The 18,991-nt window shown below is 47.5% G+C and overlaps 2 protein-coding genes across 3 annotated transcripts; one reads left to right on the forward strand and one right to left on the reverse strand.

Moving 5' to 3' along the window:
* Positions 1-8,587: 8,587 nt before the first annotated feature.
* Positions 8,588-11,501, reverse strand: LOC119340210. Of its 2 annotated transcripts, none has more exons than XM_037612111.1 (4): positions 11,206-11,501; positions 10,972-11,133; positions 10,442-10,525; positions 8,588-9,813 (listed from the first exon to the last, which is right to left on the reverse strand). In XM_037612111.1, the coding sequence occupies exons 1-4, from the start codon at positions 11,248-11,250 to the stop codon at positions 9,646-9,648; spliced, it is 459 nt and encodes a 152-aa protein (XP_037468008.1). In that variant the 5' UTR covers positions 11,251-11,501; the 3' UTR covers positions 8,588-9,645. The 2 variants fall into 2 exon arrangements, with proteins under 2 accessions (XP_037468008.1, XP_037468009.1); XM_037612112.1 differs by having other exon boundaries at positions 8,588-9,824.
* Positions 11,502-16,995: 5,494 nt separating this feature from the next.
* Positions 16,996-18,490, forward strand: LOC119338957. Its single transcript, XM_037611159.1, has 2 exons — positions 16,996-17,289; positions 18,142-18,490. The coding sequence occupies exons 1-2, from the start codon at positions 17,184-17,186 to the stop codon at positions 18,348-18,350; spliced, it is 315 nt and encodes a 104-aa protein (XP_037467056.1). The 5' UTR covers positions 16,996-17,183; the 3' UTR covers positions 18,351-18,490.
* The last annotated feature ends 501 nt before the right edge of the window (positions 18,491-18,991 follow it).

The following is an 18,991-nucleotide window of genomic DNA, read 5'->3' on the forward strand; positions in this document are numbered from 1 at the left end:
AAGCCTTCTCAAAATCTAACTTAAGGATAATCGCTTTAGCTCTCCGAGAGTGAAGGTCGTGCACAATCTCGTGCAAAGAGAGGATACCATCTAAGATGAAACGACCTTTGATGAATGCAGATTGGAAGGGGCTGATAACTCTATGAGCAACCGGAGACAGCCGATTCGCAAAGCCCTTAGCTGGGAATTTGGCAAAGTTATTGATCAAAGCAATAGGACAGAATTGAGAAATTAAATCAGCACCCTTAACCTTGGGGATCAGGGAGATAACTGCGTAGTTCAGGCGGGAGATATCTATAGAACTAAGACAAAAGCCCTGGATGACATTGCACACCAGCTGCTTCAACTGAGGCCAGAAGCAGCATTCGGATTAGCAGAGTTAAGTACATCCCAGATTTCTTGATCAGAAAGGGGAATCATCAATGAAGCATTTTCCTCAGCCGAGATTTTTAGGCCTAGGTTCCAAAGAGATGGGGAGACAGAGAAGCCCGAAGGAGGTTTAGCCCCAAGCAGCATAGAAAAGAAGTCCACCACGTGAGCCATAATAACAGACTGATCCGAAGAGCGTGCACCATTAATAACCAGGCTATTCATACCATAGCGCCTTCTCCTACCATTTGCGATCGTAGAGAAATAAGCCATGTGGGAGTCACCTTTGAGAGTCCAATTGAGAGTGCCCCGCTGGCGCCAATAAACCTCGACCTGGTAGTGCAACTGCATCAAGGCGGCCTCAAGGTTATACCGAACCGCCCAACCATCATCAGAAAGCCCAATAGAGTCGGCCGCCAGATCGAGCGCCGCGATCTGTGCGTCAAGGAAATTTTGGATCGCCGATCCTCCGCCGCATGATTGTGAGGCCAACCTCTAAGAAATTTATGCAAGTTGTAGGAGCACGAGTGCCAGTCATCCAGAGGCCCAAAAGAGCGAGCATTAGAGGAAAGTAGGAGGGATATCTTCGCGGTCACCATATCAATAAAACCATTAACGATCAGCCAAGAGGCGTCAAATTGGATTCTAGCCGGGGGTCTAAGATTAATAGAACTGTCGTCAAGTATTAAGGGGGTATGGTCAGAACCAACGATGCATTTGGCGCCGAGGGAGGCCCTAGGAAATAGGGAGTCCCACCTAGGACATATGAAGACTCTATCAAGAACTAATCTAATAGGATTAGCCTGGTGATTGGACCACGTAAAGCGAGCTCCACCCCGGGGAAGCTCACGGATAGCATTGGTGCTGATAAAATCGTTAAAGGCATTCGCCGAAGGCCAGGAGAAGATATCGTTACTTTTATCAGAGGGACAGCGAAGGAGATTAAAGTCACCCCCGATAACCATCGGGAGATTGCATGACTCGATCTTCGCAGAGAGCTCATCAAGAAATAGAGGGAATAGAGAATGATCAGCAGGCCCATAGACCACGATAAACTCGCAAAGGGTATTGAGAGCTTTATGACAAACTACAGAACTAGCCCAAAAGACCCCATGATCATAGGCAACAAAATCAAAAATATCTTTATTAGAGCCTATCAAGATCCCACCCGAGTGAACCGAGGCAGGTAACACGTGCCAGTCGAATCTATCCATGCCCACGATAGCAGAAAGTTCATTAGGGGAAAAAGCTTCCTTAAAGGTTTCAACCAGCCCCACTAAATCAATTTTGTTAGAACGAACCAGATCTTTAATTTGGTCGCAGCGCCCCCTAGCACCGAACCCTCTAATATTCCAAAATAAGGCCCTCATTTATAAGACAAATTTTTAATGCGGAGACTCGACCTGCTAGGAGCCGCGCAGGATTTAGACCGCTTAGTCGTGCCCCTCCTAGATAAGTTGGGTTGGGGCTGGCCACTACCAGCTTCCACACCCGCCTCCGCATCCTGAATATTACTAGAGTCAACAACCAAAGAGGCAACGGCCTCTTTAGCTTTAGATATGGCCGCCTGAGCCACCTCGTTAGCCCGAATGATTGCAAGAAGAGAACTAGGGGAGCCAACAGAAGTATCTACCACCACTCCCACATCCGACATAATATTTAAAAGATGATCATCCGAAAGAGACGGTAAAACCAGCCTTACCGGAGAAGAAACAATAGAGGGCACGAGAGGAGTACCTGGGGGAGGAAGATCCTTCGCCGCAGCCCGCTTTTCCACCCGCTCCAAGATAGAGCCGCCCGAGTTGGCCACCCGCCTACCTTTGCGAGATGTGGACGCAGGGGACCGAAGCGCAGGCGACCGAACCATTGGAGAAGCCGGAGGGGGACCCAAGCAAGACATCGACCCCAAATCCTTGTTGAGACGGTGACATAACCCAGTCATGGATTGTTTCGAGCCCGATGAGTTCCTGCTCTTAGCCGAGAATTTGCGCACCGAAGATTTCTTCTTCCTCTGAGAGTGGGCTCCCACCACGTCGCGAACAGGAGAGGCAGGCAGATCCTCAATTCCCGAGCGGGTGGGGGAGAGCGGACGGACCGGGAGGTTGGAACAGGCACCAGACATGGGAGTAGCCGACAGGGGAGGGTTCTTCAGCAGATCATCACCAGCAATAGAAACCCTTAGATCAGTAGGACGATTCGCCACAGCCTCGCGGGGCGCAGTACCAGAAGGAGCTTGGGAATGAAACAACTCACATTAAGACTCAGCCAAACCATCCCACTCAGATTGGGTGAAGCGGAGGTTAGAGCCATCGCTCTGATTGTTACCACCCATAGATCCATCCCCCTCCTTATCACGCTTGTCCGAGGGGTTAGAAGGGGCAGGAGGGGGAGGTGGTGGTTGAAAAGCAGCCGCCCCCTCCACCCGCACCCGAAGTCTGATACCATTGGGGGAGGGGAAGATATCAATCACTCCATGAACACGCTTCGGATCCACACACCATAACTTCATCCTTGCAGGGCCAACCTTGTTCAGGGATTCCTCATCCACCTCCACGGGCTTCCCAATCAGAACCTCAAACGCCATTAGAAAGGCAGACAAACGGAGCCCAATCATCAATCAAAAACCAGACCTGGGAGAGAGGCCCAACTGTCGTACCACTTCAAGAAGCCGATTTGACAGAGACCACCAGTTGGTTGAGGGGCAAAGTAAAACTTGTGCACGAAGCAATCATCCGCAAGCACTCCTTGGAAGGAAACACCAACGAAAACTCATACTCCGAAATCTGGACCGCTTGCCAATCCCAACCTGCCTCATCCCAAATGCGAAGCCCTTCGAGTAAAGTCTGGGGTGAGATCTTTTGGTCCTTCACAGAAATGATCGCAGCATTGGAAAGCGAGGGAGCCACCTCTAGGACAGGCAGATCAATGTCAAATGCGAAGAAGGCGCATCCGGGGAGGCCCGAGCCAAACTGAAGAACCGAGGGAGGTTTCAGCCTATTCACTCCATGTTGGTTCTATGGATGGATGATCTAGTTTCTGATTGATTGTATACCTGAGGTGTGATTTGTTCGTACAAGGGCAAGTGATTTGTACGTACAAATATAGGTGGCTGATCTGCACGTGCAAGTTCAAGATCTGTTCATGCAAGTTTTTCTTGTGGCTAGGAGTGGTTGGAGTACCATCAAGGATAATGAAACTCATAAGCTGGAACTGTTGGGGCCTCCTTGGTGCCCCGACAGTCCGCTCGCTTCTGAATATTCAGAGAAGGCATAGCCCGAATGTGTTCTTCCTGTTTGAGACGCACCTGGATGATCTCCAGGCAGATGAGGTTAAGAAGAAAAGGTGGACCACAAGATAGTTTCTCCAAGTCTAGATGGTCGGAGAGGTGGTCTCTTGTTAGTCTGGAAGAAGGAGGTGAGGATCTACTCCTAGACAACTACATTATACTATATTGATGTGTCAGTTAAAGAATCGAATGGGGACACTTGGAGACTGACTTGTTTATACGGAGAACCTAGTTGGAATAACAAGGACCGTACCTATAATAATTACGTGAATTGCATTCACAAATAGATCTACTGTGGACAGTAATAGGGGACTTTAATGAGATTCTTTACCCTTCTGAAAAAGAAGGGGGAGCCCCTCGGCATCAGTCAAGAATGCAAGCGTTTCAGGATGCTTTATGAGACTGCTCCCTAGAAGATATTGGTTACGAAGGACATAAGTTTACTTGGTTTTGTGGAGGACTAAGAGAAAGACTAGACCGAGCGGTGTCTAACCAATCATGGGCGTAGATGCATCCTTGGGCAGGATTGATAAACCTGGAGATGGGAAAATCTGACCATCGGCTTATTTGTCTAGACTCTAGACACAAACCATCTCCTTGATGTAGCTGATGGCCAAAGGAAGGAAAGAAGATTTGAGGCACGTTGGTTAGTATAAGATATAGTGGAGGAAATCGTCCGAACTACATGGAAAAAAGCAGTACATAATGGTGTGTGTTCGAGCATCCGAGCCAAGCATGAGTCTGTCCATAATGATCTGCATGTGTGGGATCAGACGGTACTAAAAAATTCACGGCCGAAGTTGAGGGAAGTTCAAACAGAACTAGAGAAGCTCATGCAAGCTCCTATGAACGATGAAGTTAAGGCGAGGCAGAAGGAACTTACAGTTCTTATAGAAAACATACTGGAACAACACGAGATATATTGGGCCCAGCGGGGCAGGGTGACCTGGTTGCGACATGGAGACCGGAACAGTTCATATTTCCAGCAGTACGCTTCTATGCAGAGGAAGAAAAATCTGATTAAGCGACTTAAGAACACTATGGATGGCTGGGTGGAAGGAAATGACAGCCTTAAGCCCTTGGTGAGGGACTACTTTGTGTCATTGTTCACTTCAGAGGCGGGGATACTGACCAGGGACTTCTAGCATCAGTGAACCCAAGTGTTTCGGCAGCAATGAATGACTTTTTGTGCGCATATTACACAGGGGATGAAGTTAAGAGGGCATTGTTCCAAATCGGGGATGTGAAGGCCCCTGGCCTAGACGGTCTCCATGCTTTATTCTTCAAGAGATTCTGTCATATACTTGGTGACGATCTCACCAAAGAGGTTCTTGATGCTATAAATAAGAAGAAAATACCAACGGCGTGGAATGCAACTAACATTGTGCTTATCCCCAAGGTAGACAATCCAGAGGTAATCACCCAATATAGACCGATTAGTTTGTGTAATGTGGTCTACAAAATTATCTCAAAGATGATAGCTAATAGATTAAAAAAGATACTTCCTGAAATTATATCCCCAACTCATAGTGCTTTTGTCCCGGGTAGACTTATTATCGACAATGTTTTGGTTTCTTATGAGAGCTTCATCCGGTAAAGAAAAAGACCCATGGCTCCAATGGTTATTGTGCTGTAAAACTGGACATGCACAAAGCTTATGATAGAGTTGAGTGGGGTTTCTTGCGTAACATGATGATGAGAATGGGATTTCAAGAAGAATGGGTGGAGATGGTCATGGAATCTGTATCATCGGTAAGATACAAGATTCTTTTTAATGACACTGAAACTGATGAATTTGTGCCAACAAGGGGATCGAGACAGGGAGACCCGCTATCCCCTTACCTATTTCTAATTTGCTCAAAGGGTCTCACAAGCCTCCTAGCTCATGAGGAGGAAATTGGGGAATTGAAGGAGTTAAAGTCTGCCGGAATGCACCGTCCATATCACATCTTCTTTTTGCAGATGACTCCTTCATTTTAATGAAGGCTAATATCAGCAATGCAAGAACATTGAAGAAGGTGCTGGAAACTTACTGTCAGAGGTCTGGACAAATGGTTAGTATTGCCAAATCCAGTATTTATTTTAGCCCAAACACTGGTGTCTCTGTGAGAGAGGATATTTACAGGGAATTAAATATCTTAATTGAAGCTCTCTCCAACATATATTTTGGTCTCCCAACTATGGTTGGGGTGGACAGAAGTGACTGCTTCCAGCATCTAATTTACCGAGTATACCAACGTCTGAAAGGCTGGAAGGAGAAAGTTTTATCTATGCAGGGAAATGAAATCTTGCTGAAATCTGTGGCGCAAGCAATACCTTCGTATGCTATGTCAGTTTTCAAATTACCCAAAGGTATTTGCAAGGCCATAACCAATGAGATCGGGATTCTGGTGGGGAGATGAGGAGGACAAAAAGAAAATGCATTGGTTCGTGTGGTGGAAGATGTGTACTCCGAAGAAGGAAGGGGGCATGGGATTTAGAGACCTTCATAGTTTGAACCTTGCTATGTTAGCAAAACAATGTTGGTGACTAATCCAGAACCCGGATTTGTGCACGTGTATTAAGGGCTAAGTACTATCCCGATGGAAATATCCTAAAGGCTGGAGCAAAGAATGGTTCCTCCTATACCTGGCAGAATATTGTCTCGGGAATTCAAACCTTTAACAGGGGATGCATTTGGAGAGTTGGATCCGGAGCTGAAATTAATATTTGGAGCGATCCATTGATTCCATCTAGCCCAAGCTGAAAAGTTATAACTCCTAAAGGGAACATCATCCTATCTAAGGTTGATGAGCTCATTGACCCCAACTCTGGTCCTTCAGATGAAATCCTAATTCGAGACGTTTTTTTGCCTATCGATGCTCAACATATACTACAAATCCCTTTGAATGTGCATTGCATGGATGATTTTATAGGGTGAAATTACACAAGATCGGTAACCTTTTCTGTATGTTCTGCATACCACCGAGAGTGGAAACATCAACATGGGCAATGACGGTACAAAATAGATGGTCAAGGCAGGGTCAACCTGAATTCAATCTGGAAAGAAGTTTAGAAGTTAAGAATTCCAGGGAAGGTTAAAATATTTGCATGGGAAGTGTTGCATGGGGTTTTACCATGTTATGGGGATCCTTTCAGGAAGGCACATACGTACCCCTATTCAATGCCCGATCTGCTCCTTTGGACCTGAGGACATACAACACTGCCTCTTCAAGTGCGCCAGAGTAAGAGATGTATGGAAGGATTTGGGACTTTATGATGATGTGCAAAAAGCAGATCTGCAAGATAGGTCAGGATCAGTTACACTTGAAATTTTAGCTAAAATGCAATCAGTCACCGGAGGCTTGCCATCTGCTGAACTATCGCTAGTTGCTGCATGGTTTCTTTGGTGGCAATGGCGACAGTTGGTGAGGGGAGAATTTGTGCAAACTGCGAGCGATCTGCCATCTCCACCAAAGTTCTGTTGACAAATTTTATGCGAGCTGCTAACTCAAAGTCTCCAAAGCGTAAACTAGATCAGATGTGGAACAAGCCATCCAAAGGATTTGTTAAAATAAATGTTGATGCTTCATTCATCGCTGAAACATTGTCAGGAGCTGCCCGAGATGAGAATGGCAATTTTATTTCAGCTGCCTCATGGCTCATGCCTCACGTTCCTAATGTGGACTCAGCGGAAATGACTGCGATCATAAATGGATTCTTTTTGGCGGCGAGCATTGGTTGTAGCAAGCTAATAATTGAATCTGATAGCTCTTTTATCGTTAATGCTATGAAAGGTGAGAACGATTATGCAGGACCTTCCATTCCACTGATGATGGAGAGTAAACAGCTGATGAAGGAATTTGGCCAAGTTGATTTCTTACATTGTTTTAGAGAGGCCAATGAGGTGGCGAATACTATAGCAAAATATGCTTTTAGCTCTAGTACCTCGTGTGTTTGGGATGCTATCCCTGACTTTATTTCATCTTCCCTTGTAAACGATCTTTCCATTATTTGATGAATAAAGTCTTCTGATATATAAAAAAAGCACTGATCTATCAACAACTTCATCCTTGAGAATGTTCACCACTCAATCTGAATCCACCTCCATCAAAATAGGACGATCTGATCGTTATAATGATAAAGATAAACCCTCGTACAAGCACAGAGCTCGGCCTTGAATGGAGTACCCAGATGCATGTACATATACACTAGAGTGATCCTTGGGCCAAACACGCACATCCGGACACACACATCCAAACTCGTCATCGTGAGGCGCTGTCATCCATGGCCAGGCTTCCAAGTGACTCCCGTGCTTCACTACCGGACTCGCGGGCTATGCCTACAGCCCAGGGCCGTCGGCATAGGTCCTCTGCCATCGGCATAGATCTATGCCTACGGCTGCCGTCGGCATAGCGCCGTCGGTGTAGATCACGTCAGCGTAGATGTGTCAGACCGTCGGCGTAGTATAGCCGTCGGCATAGGTCCGTATGCCGACGGTCGTGGGACAACCGTCGGCATAGTTTAGCCGTCGACGTTGTTTTCCATCTGACGGCAACGGACGGTGCCGTCAAAAGCGCTAGAGAACCAGGGGAAGACACATGGCGCAGGTATGCCGACGGCCTAGCCGTCGGCACACCTGCGCCACGTGTCGTCCCCTGGCTTCTCCTGGCGGCAGGGATATGCCTACAGCAAAGCCGTCGGCATAGACATCTATGCCGACGGTTTTGCCGTAGGCATATCCCTGCCATGTGGCGCGCCCTGGTTGCTCCTGGGCTATGCCGAGGGCAATGCCGTCGGCATACTTGCTGACCAGAAGCAAAAAAAATTATACTAGCCAAAAAGGCTAGTAATTTCATAGTTGATACATTAGCCAGAAAGGCCAGGGTTGGTCATGTTATATCCCAATAATAATCCTCATGAATATACAAGTTACACAAGAAAAAACGATGTTTGTCCGCTCAGTATAGTACTAGTGTTTGGTAGAGCTCATATACAAGGGTATGAGCAATACAACAATGTCTGGAATGGACATGCAGGAATATAACAACATAGCCCACAGCAAAGGGCACAGGGTATAGAATCATAACATAGTTTTTCCACTAGGTACAGAGTAGGTATTTAAACTGGACACAAATAGCTCCTGTGATGATTTAGTAGATACAGAGTAGGAGTATGTAGGACTTGATCATGAGGTAATATGAAAATCAACTAAACAAAGCAAAAAGGTATTTTGGAGCATCTTGAACTCCTTGACAAATAGACCGAGTGCTAATTAAGGAACATGTCAGTGTACACATATGGTTCATGTGATGCTGGTTGTAAGCAAAGAAGAGGAGTTGACCAATGCTAAAATGTTGAACTCCCTAAAAGAGAAAGGCATGTTCTCTGAAAGCACATACATAGTTCTAATCTAGACGCAACTGTAAGTCAAAATCGAAAGTCTAGATCAGATTGCATACATAACGATAAAACTGAATTACACACACAAAAGATTCAGATTTTTTTGTGGCAACAAGGAAGCAAGCAAACTAATTGGCAAACAATGCAGCAATGTCCAGGTGATTGAGTACTAGGATCTGACAGCAATAGCACCAAGTTAAATTCAGTCAAGCGTGTAAGTAGATTCAGACCAGCAGCATACCAAGCAAAAAAAATCAGATTTCAAACAGGCTAGCTAGCTATAATTTGATGCAATCCTGATGGTACAAACATGCTAGCTAGATTAAACACCAACAATTAACATAGCCTAGCTGCAGTAACTAACAAGGCCATTATAAATTATTAGCATGCATGATCTGCAGTACTAGGAGGCTGAATCAATGCACATCACAGTAACCACAAATGGGGTCTAATACAAGAGCAGAATTTAATAAGTGTGCTGCTCCAAATCATCATTACTTGTAAATAGGAATGATCTTTTCCATGACACAGGCACGGCAAGCACAAACAAAATCACCCATGCGCATGAAACAGAGCAAGGTACTAATATAGCAGCACAAGAGAGGGAGCTAGAGGTAGGAGACAGATTCACATGAGAGGAGGTTGTAGTCGATGGCGCACACAACCACAGTCGCCGTCACGCGGTAGAGGAGGTTGTAGCTGAGTTGGACCATGTGTGGGGCGTCGTCGTGCCAGTGGATGCCCTGGTTGTCGTCATCGTCAACGGAGGATGCCTGCTGCTCCGAATCTAACAAACAAGTAAGAGCTAGTGTTGTTGATCTAGTATAGAAATTAAGCAAGCTAGTATAGGAGACACACATGCTGCTAGTATCTACAGAAAGCAATCAAGTTGCCTGTGTGTGTGTGTGCTTGGGCTCTAAAACTAACAGAGCATGCTAGCGTCAACAGAATCAATCACAAGGTTATTTTGTTGTTGTTGCTAGCACTGCTAGCTGTATGTGTTGATCCATCCATCCATGGACCTAACTAATGTTGTTGTATCTCTAAACGAAGTGCAACAACACAAGAAGAAGAACTAAAACTGTGGAGCACATGTGTACCTATACTCATCCATGTCAAACTGTACCAAACCATCCATACATTGCCAGATTGATAATTGCACGTAATCAGGAATTAAAGTTCACACCTAAATAAAATACATAAACAGCAAGGAATATAAATTGTTGGTCTCGTTTATATATCCATACTTGTTGGTCTCGTTTATTAATGTACCCCCTCCGTCCATAATAATAATATAAGAGCATTTTTTGACACTAGTGTGGTTTCAGAAACACTCTTATATTATGGGTCAGAGGCAGTACAATCTAGTCTAGTAAATCACATCTAATTTAACATGTATCTTACCAGTAAAGCCAAGATAGCAAAGAACTTTGCTCCTCGCGTGCTGATACTCCTTTCCCCATTTTCTTTTTTGCCAAAACTACTGTACTGTACATGAGGACGAATGAGTCAACCAACCGAACAAACAGGCCACAATCAATCAATATATATAAATAAAAATTACAGTAGCTAGACCCCTTGGACAAAAGCTTTCTGGACATTTTAAACAAGAAAGATAGCGATTTCGTTCTGCATCAAAGTGGTTCGACCACGAACTGCCAGATTACATACAGCAAAAAAGATGAGTCTTTTTCCTCATGTAGTCTCCTCAAATTAAAACTCCATAAATTTGCTGCTAGAGTTACAGGTTTATAGTTTAGATTGATGAGGGCACCTCCGTTCTTGCACTGAACATGCCAAACAGAGCATGTGCGTGTGGTTTCCAGTTGAAGATGCCAAACAAATCTGAACCTCCTCCCCGAGGAGATGGAGGTGGAGGATTTGCAGCAGCAATAGTGAGTAGAGGAAGGAGGCGGAGGAGATGGAGGTGCTACCTGCCAAGCTGGGTCGTTGTGGCCGTGCTTGAGCTCGGCAGGCCCCGCCTCCTCGAGCAGGAGAGGGCCGCCAGCTAGGTCCGCCCCTCGTCCTCTGCCTCCTCGAGCAGGAAGGACGGCGCCCTCCTGCCGTCGTCGCCGTCCAGACCACTCCAAGGTGACCTGCAGCAAGGGAAGGAAAGGAGGAGGTGAGGTGGGGGTGGATTCGGGCAAGGATAGAGGGGAAGGACGTACCTGCGCCACACCGGTAACGGATCCGTCGAGCTCTGGCCTCGCCATCGCCGGATGTGCCTGATTCCGGCGATGTTAGGGGTGGCGGCCGAAACCCTAGCTAGCCATGGGGACGGCGGAGGGCGTGAGCGCCGATTCTGGATGGGGCGGAAGGTGGAGCGGACCTAGGGGAGCTCGGGGGCGTGCTGCGCGCCGCTGGAGCTCACCGGAACTGGCCGGCGTGGGTGGTGGCGGCGGCGAGGGAGAGAGATTCGTGGGGGGGGGGGAGAGGAGTCGCGAGAGACAGAGAGGTTCGATTCGTGGGGAGAGAGCGAGGTAGGGGTCGGGTGGGATCGTTTATCTTTTTCTTTTTTTCCTTTCCTCTAGATGGATGGATGGATGGATGTGAGGTGGACAGCTAGATGGATAGATGGATGGATATGCGCCACGTCATCGATCCGTGGCACAAATGTTTCCACCAATAGGAACCAATCTCATACAATTATGTTCTTTCTCTTTTGTTTTTCTTCTAATTTCTTCTACCATCTTGGACCGACCGAGGACGATCCGTGAGGGGAGAGGAGGGCGGCGAGGAGGAGATGGTGAGGTGAGGTGGGGAGGGAATGGATCGAGGAATGGTGCGTTCGGTATGACGACTATGCGGGAAATTGCAGATCTGCACGGCGGCCACCTGAAATGATGTCCAGAAGTGGTTTTGTCAAATCATATATGATTTCTTTGTGGTATGTGTAGGCCTAGTGCAACCCAAGGAGGGGCGGACCCCACCACAGGGAGGGGAATGTACCTCGGCGGCATGCCGGATCCAGCTATTAAAATCAAACAAAAATCACACGATGCAGGAAATACTCGGGACCTGGCACAGTGTCGTCATATGGCCCTTGTAGAGTGTGGTGAAATTTTGAGCACGTTTCGCAGAAGCCTGACCGGAGGTTGCTTGTAAACTACACCATCTCTGAGGTAGTATCTAGCTATTGAGAGAGAATGTGTCCAATTTGTGAAGGAAGTGCGTTGCCCGTTGCTCCGTTGACCTCGAAACTTCTCGTGCTCTCAAAGGGGGGCATTGCATGACACGTGCCAGGACATGGCATTTTGAGCCCGCCTGCAATATTGAGACATTTACTGCATCCGTAGGGTTTCAATGCGGGAAATTGCAGATCTGCACGACGGCCACCTGAAATGATGTCCAGAGGTGGTTTGTCAAATCATATATGATGTCTTTGCGGTATGTGTAAGCCTAGTGCAACCCAAGGAGGGGCATGCCCCACCACAGGGAGGCGAATGTACCTTGGCGGCTGCCGGATCCAGCCGTTAAAATCAAACAAAAATCACATGATGCTGGAAATACTCGGGACCTGGCACAGTGTCGTCATATGGTCCTTGTAGGGTGTGGTGAAATTTTGAGCACGTTTCGCAGAAGCCTGGCTGGAGGTCGCTTGTAAACTACACCATCTCCGGGGTAGTATTTGGCTATCAAGAGAGAATGTGTCCGGTTTGTGAAGGAAGTGTGTTGCCCGTTGTTCTGCTGACCTCAAAAGTTCTCGTGCTCTTAGAGGGGGCCATTGCATGACATGTGCCAGTATATGGCATTTTTCAGGCCCGCTTGCAATATTTGAGACATTTAGTGCACCCATAGGGTTTTAATGCAAGAAATTGGAGATATGCATGGCACCACACCCCCGAGCTGCGTATTGCCTCTTCGGAGCCCCGCGGTAGGTGTTTGAAGTTGCCACCACACTTCGTAGCATGTAAGAGGACCCATCACAAGATTTGGTGGCATAGCTAGCCCCCGAAGGCCACCGACCACACTTGTAGACACGCGAAGAACAATCCGTACATATGCAGATGTATCTATGGTCTATGTGGCATGCCAGCGGGGCCAGGGCCACTGTCAGCCAATGTCACATTGTAGATACGCAGAGAAGCCCTTTGAACAATGGACTTCTCCACCTCGTTGTGATGGGTTCAGCCCATGTGAAGTCTCTAGAACAAGGTCCGGGCCCTAGCCACCACAAGATTCCCTCTACGTCAACCCGACGCAGACGTTTCCCCCCTCCAAGTGTCGGCGGTAGCTCCGTCCGTGAAGGGGGTCACACTTCGGAGCCCAGCGTTAGGTCTTTGAAGTTGCCACCACACTTTATGGCATGTAAGAGGACCCATCACAAGATTTGGTGGCATAGCTAACCCTCGAAGGCCACCGACCACACTCGTAGACACGCGAAGAACGAACCGTACATATGCAGATGTATCTATGGCCTATGTGGCATGCCAGCGTGGCCAGGGCCCACTGTCAGCCAATGTCACATTGTAGATATGCAGAGAAGCCCTTTGACCAATGGACTTCTCCACCTCGTTGTGATGGGGTCAGCCTATGTGAAGACTCCAGAACAAGGTCCGGGCCCTACCCACCACAAGATTCCCTCTACGTCAACCCGACGCAGACGTTTCCCCCCTCCAAGTGTCGGCGGTAGCTCCGTCCGTGAAGGGGGTCACACTTCGGAGCCCAGCATTAGGTGTTTGAAGTTGCCACCACACTTTATGGCATGTAAGAGGACCCATCACAAGATTTGGTGGCATAGCTAGCCCCCGAAGGCCACCGACCACACTCGTAGACACGCGAAGAACGAATCGTACATATGCAGATGTATCTAAGGCCTGTTTGGCATGCCAGCGTGGCCAGGGCCCACTGTCAGCCAATGTCACATTGTAGATATGCAGAGAAGCCCTTTGACCAATGGACTTCTCCACCTCGTTGTGATGGGGTCGGCCTATGTGAAGACTCTAGAACAAGGTCTGGGCCCTACCCACCACAAGATACCCTCTACGTCAACCCGACGCAGACGTTTCCCCCCTCCAAGTGTCGGCGGTAGCGCCGTCCGTGAAGGGGGTCACACTTCGGAGCCCCGCGCTAGGTGTTTGAAGTTGCCACCATACTTTGTGGCATGTAAGAGGACCCATTACAATAGATAGCCCCGAAGGCCACCGACCACACTCGTAGACACGCGAAGAACCATCCGTACATATGCAGATGTATCTATGGCCTATGTGGCATGCCAGCGTGGCCAGGGCCCACTGTCAGCCAATGTCACATTGCAGATATGCAGATAAGCCCTTGCGTTTTTTATTTATGTTATACATAAACGCCTAAAATAAAATTAAAGAAAAATAGATGGTGGGGTTTCGAACCCGTGGACTGTGTAAGGGAAGGTGGACAACCACAAGAGGGATGATGATTCATGTTTAAGTAACATGACTAATTTGTATATCATATAACATGGACCGAAAAGTATTTTTTTAACTGTCACACAAAAAAGGGAGCATCGTGCCTCGACCATGTGACCTTGTGGTCAGCATTAACTAAGATTACCACTAGGCTACAACAACACAACATGTCTAGATGGGATAAACATTTTTCATGTTGCTATTCCTTCTTGTTCTATGTAAGAAAATAAATTATATTCTTGTGTTTGCGACAATTAAAAAATATGTCTTACAGAAAAACAGGTACGCGACATTAAAAAAATAAACATCATAAAACACATTTGTGTAATTAAAACAACCATATGTTGCATTTTAAAAATGTTCAGGCATTCGAAAAACTATTGATGACATTTTTAAAAATGTTTATACAATGTGAAATTTTTTTAGCGTTGTTTAAAAAAATGTGTCGTACAATCCAAAAAAGTTTATCCACTTATTTGAATAAAGTTTCAAAAACTTGTATTTGAGAACATGTTAATCGTATGTTTAAAAATTATTACATGTGCTAGAAATTTAGTATTTTTTAAAAAATTGTACGTATAATTAACATTGTTCCAAATATGAGTTTTGAAACTTTTTTGAAATACATGTTAGACATTTTCAGATGGTACGGAACATTTTTAAACTACATGAAATTTTTTGTACATTGCGTAAACATTTAAAAAATATCATTAACAATATTTCAAAATGCCTGAACATTTTTAAAATGCAACATATGTTTTTTTAATTACACAAATGTGTTTTACAATGTTTATTTTTTTTCAGAATCACATACTTATTTTTTGTAACACAGAAACATTTTTGGCGCTTATAATACATAAATAAAAAACAGATTTAAATTAATCATTTTTAAAATAAAAACAATTTAAAAGATAAAAAACAGATAATATATATGCCTACGGCAAGGCCGTCGGCATAGTATTGCCATGTGGCAGTTCCGAAAAAAAACCCAGATAAAACATATGCCGACGGCCGCCGTGAGGGCCGTCGGCATATATTTGACAGCGTTAGGCTGCCGTCTGAGGCCGGGCCACCAGGGCCACCTATATGCCGACGGCCACACTTTACCGACGGCTGCTGTCGGCATAGTCAGAGATATGCCGACGGCCTTTCTATGCCTACGGCTGTCGTCGGCATAGTCTAAGGTATGCCGACGGCCTTTCTACGCCTACGGCTTTCCCTAGGCCGTCGGCATAGCTCCGTCTATGCCGACGGCCCCGACAAAAGGCCGTCGGCATAGAATAGGCCGTCGGGGTAGCCAATTATTCCGGTAGTGCTTCCCCCCTCCACATGGCCGCGGGTTCTGGATTGGCATGGGAGGCTGTTTGCAATCACTCTCCTTGTCTGCCACTGTTTATAATGGCATGGCATGCTTCGATGTACATTCCACGATGAAGACGAGGGCTTGTTGATGCCCCCACACCTGGCACGTCTCAGGTAACAGCATATTCATGTGTGCAGTGCAGGCACACAAGCTCGGCATGATTGGCCGTCCGTGCAGGCTGCCACGGCATTGGCGATCGAGAGGACGGGACGGTAGGTCCCGGCCAGAAATCTCGTGGGCTCAGATCAAGCTGAGGTGAGCAGATCGTGTCTGCACGCCGGTGGTCACGCCCCCTGTGACGATGATATACAGCCGACCGATCACGGTGGTTGTCACGGGCTGCTGGATCTCAGACGTGACGAATGTTCGATGCTGCAGCTGTCACCCACGTATGTGTCTCCGCTTGGACTCTACATCCTGTGTGGTATCATATGATGACACCTTCAGAAATCTCTAGCGCTCCACCGAGAGGTGGCTCTAGTAGGGAGCACGTGAATTTCAGGACAATAAACGAGCTGACACCAGCAGAAATCAAGGCAAGTTACCCCACAGTTTGTGTTTTCTACTGCTGCAACGGGATGGACACGGCTGCCTGCTACGACGGTGAAATATATCTTTCTGGGAGAGCGCGACGACGTCTCACCTCCACTCCACGCAATCTCGTTCCGGAAGAAGAACCCAGTCGCAATTCGTAGATGACCGTTTCCCACGGCATCTGCAGGGCCCGGGGTACGAAATGATCTGGGTGGGAGCACACGTGAAGTACGAACGAGCGCGGGTACCACGAGCTCTCCAGCCCATCCGTCCACCCAACAACCAGGAAGCGGATCATGTCAAATCACGACGAAACCATAAAATAATCCTACAAACTGGGATCAGTAAGGTGGGCAAATGATAGTACAGAATCTAACAGATCATTTCGAATTCAGAGGCGGAAATTTTGCACATATACGTGACGATTTTGTTAGAGAATTTTTTTCTTTCGAGCGGACGATTTTGGTAGAGATTTGTTTTTTTTCTTGAGCGGACGATTTTGTTACAGAATTTATAAATAGCTTAATCGCCTCATTTACACGTAGTCTGCACGTTTTAGGCATTTTTCCACGCTGGGAACTAGTACTGCTGCGGCTAGTCGGCAGGGGCCCAGAGCTTAAGCGCACGCCTATATAGAACTGCTACCTAGGGAGTGTGGTGTGGTGTGGCCTTGTGGGGGTGAGGTTCATCCGTCAGAGGCCAAATTGTTGGAGAGGCAGGGCAGAGGCTGGCCCCTCGCGAGGCTGTGTGCCGGCGGGTAACAGCCACGGCGAGGCTGGGCGGCCGTCCCCGGCGTCCGGCGAAGCCCTTCGCCGGCCTCGGCGACACAGAGGCGAGGCAGCCGGCGACTCGGCGGCACCGGCAGATGGGGGCGCGCGTCATGGCGTGGTGGCGAGCAAGGGTGGTCGCGCCCATGCGCCGCGCCTGCAGGCTCGCCGTGGCCGCCGCCCGCGCCCGCGTCCGCAAGGGAGGTACGTGAGCCACCACTACTCGCTACTCTGCTTTTGTTGGAACTGCCACTGAAACGTGAACTGGATCGATGAACTTCATAGAAACAGTACAATGCAATTGCAATCGACTCGTTTTCTTCGACTTTGCATGTTAGCATAGGCAGGCTCAAAGGTCTTGCAGGCAGAGCAAACCTGCCATTCTTTGCTGAACCGGTGGATGTAGGCGTGCATCTAGCTAATGCGACCGAAAATTCATCATGACTGAACTAATTAATCTCCGAGACCAAATTTGCGGCAGCCGTCGTGCTTAGTTTTTTTTAGAGAAGACACTCAAATGGCATCTTATAGTACTATCTGATAATTATCAAGAATATACCCAATACTTAATGGAAAGACAATAAGATTCGTGGTCAGTTCATGGAACCAGAAGATAGTAGCAGTGCTCCAAATAATTAGGTGAAGGGGCATTATCACAAGAAGCAAACAAAGGGATCAGAGAGATCGGCCATGGTCCATGCGCCGATGCGCGGTATCTTTTTGCACGCTGCACACCAAAGGAAGGACTAGGGACACGTTATCTCGTGCTTCCAACCGCTGAACCGCCCATTTGCATTACGTACTTTGGACCACCTATTCTAATCCGCAGCCCTTATGGTGGTTACGCGGATACACCATCCACTCTTTTCTCTCTAAGACAGGAGTATCTAGTGGTAGTAACACAATGCATGTTGTATTTAAGTCACTTATTTTGAGACGGAGGGAGTATTCAAGAGTACTAAGACACTGTTTTAATCTTTTCCTTTTTGCGAATGTTGTAAATAGGAGTACTAACACGCTGCTTTAATCTTCGTGTATGGGATGAATGGTATGCAGAGTGCGGGGTCCTGAACCTTCACCAGGACGTGCAGACGTGCGGCTACCACGACGTGCAGGTGATGTGGGACATGCTCAGCTCCGACAAGGAGGCCGCTGCCGCCGCCTCGGCGCCGGCGAAGCAGCAGCAGCGGCGGAAGAGGCCGTTCTGGAGGCTGCCTCCGTCGTTCTGGCCCGCCCGGTCGCCGCGCGCCGCTGCAGCGCAGTGAGGCGAACGGCGTACGAGCTGCTGCCTGGCAATGTGGACAGAACGCATATATCATGGCACCCTGCCGCTGCCATGCTGCTGCCTGCCATTGCGCCCCGAGTTCATGGCAATGATCCCTGCGACCAGACCAGCCCGACCATGCATGTGTATACAAGATTTTTGTATAGTTGTTGGACAGAGCAATTTGCTTCCGCTCTTATCTGGTGTTAATTTGACCGTGCTCTGGCTTGGACAGAGCAGTTTGGACTTTGGACTTTGCCCCCATCGACATAGTCTTTGACCATCCTTATGCGGGGGCAGCTAATACTCAACGAGCAATGCTAAGTTCACGGGTTTTTTTTTTTTTGCACGTGATCAACGGACAGGCTAACGTGGGGACTTAGATTGAAAGTTAGGGATGAAACTAGGGGGGAGAGGTTAGTTAGTTGGAAAGATTATTGAATAGGAGAGTGATATTTGGCAACAATGTGTCCGATAGGAAATGTACTACCCCGCCAGCTTACCAGGCCGATCATCCTGCCACCAGGCCGGTCACCCCGCAAGCTTACCAGGCCGATCACCCGCCAGCTTACCAGGCCGATCAACGTACAAAGCCCAACAGAAAATGTCATCCCCCCACGACGCACTTTTCAGATCGCAACT

This window comes from Triticum dicoccoides, chromosome 7B, assembly GCF_002162155.2.
Source record: "Triticum dicoccoides isolate Atlit2015 ecotype Zavitan chromosome 7B, WEW_v2.0, whole genome shotgun sequence".
NCBI classification, from domain to species: domain Eukaryota; kingdom Viridiplantae; phylum Streptophyta; class Magnoliopsida; order Poales; family Poaceae; genus Triticum; species Triticum dicoccoides.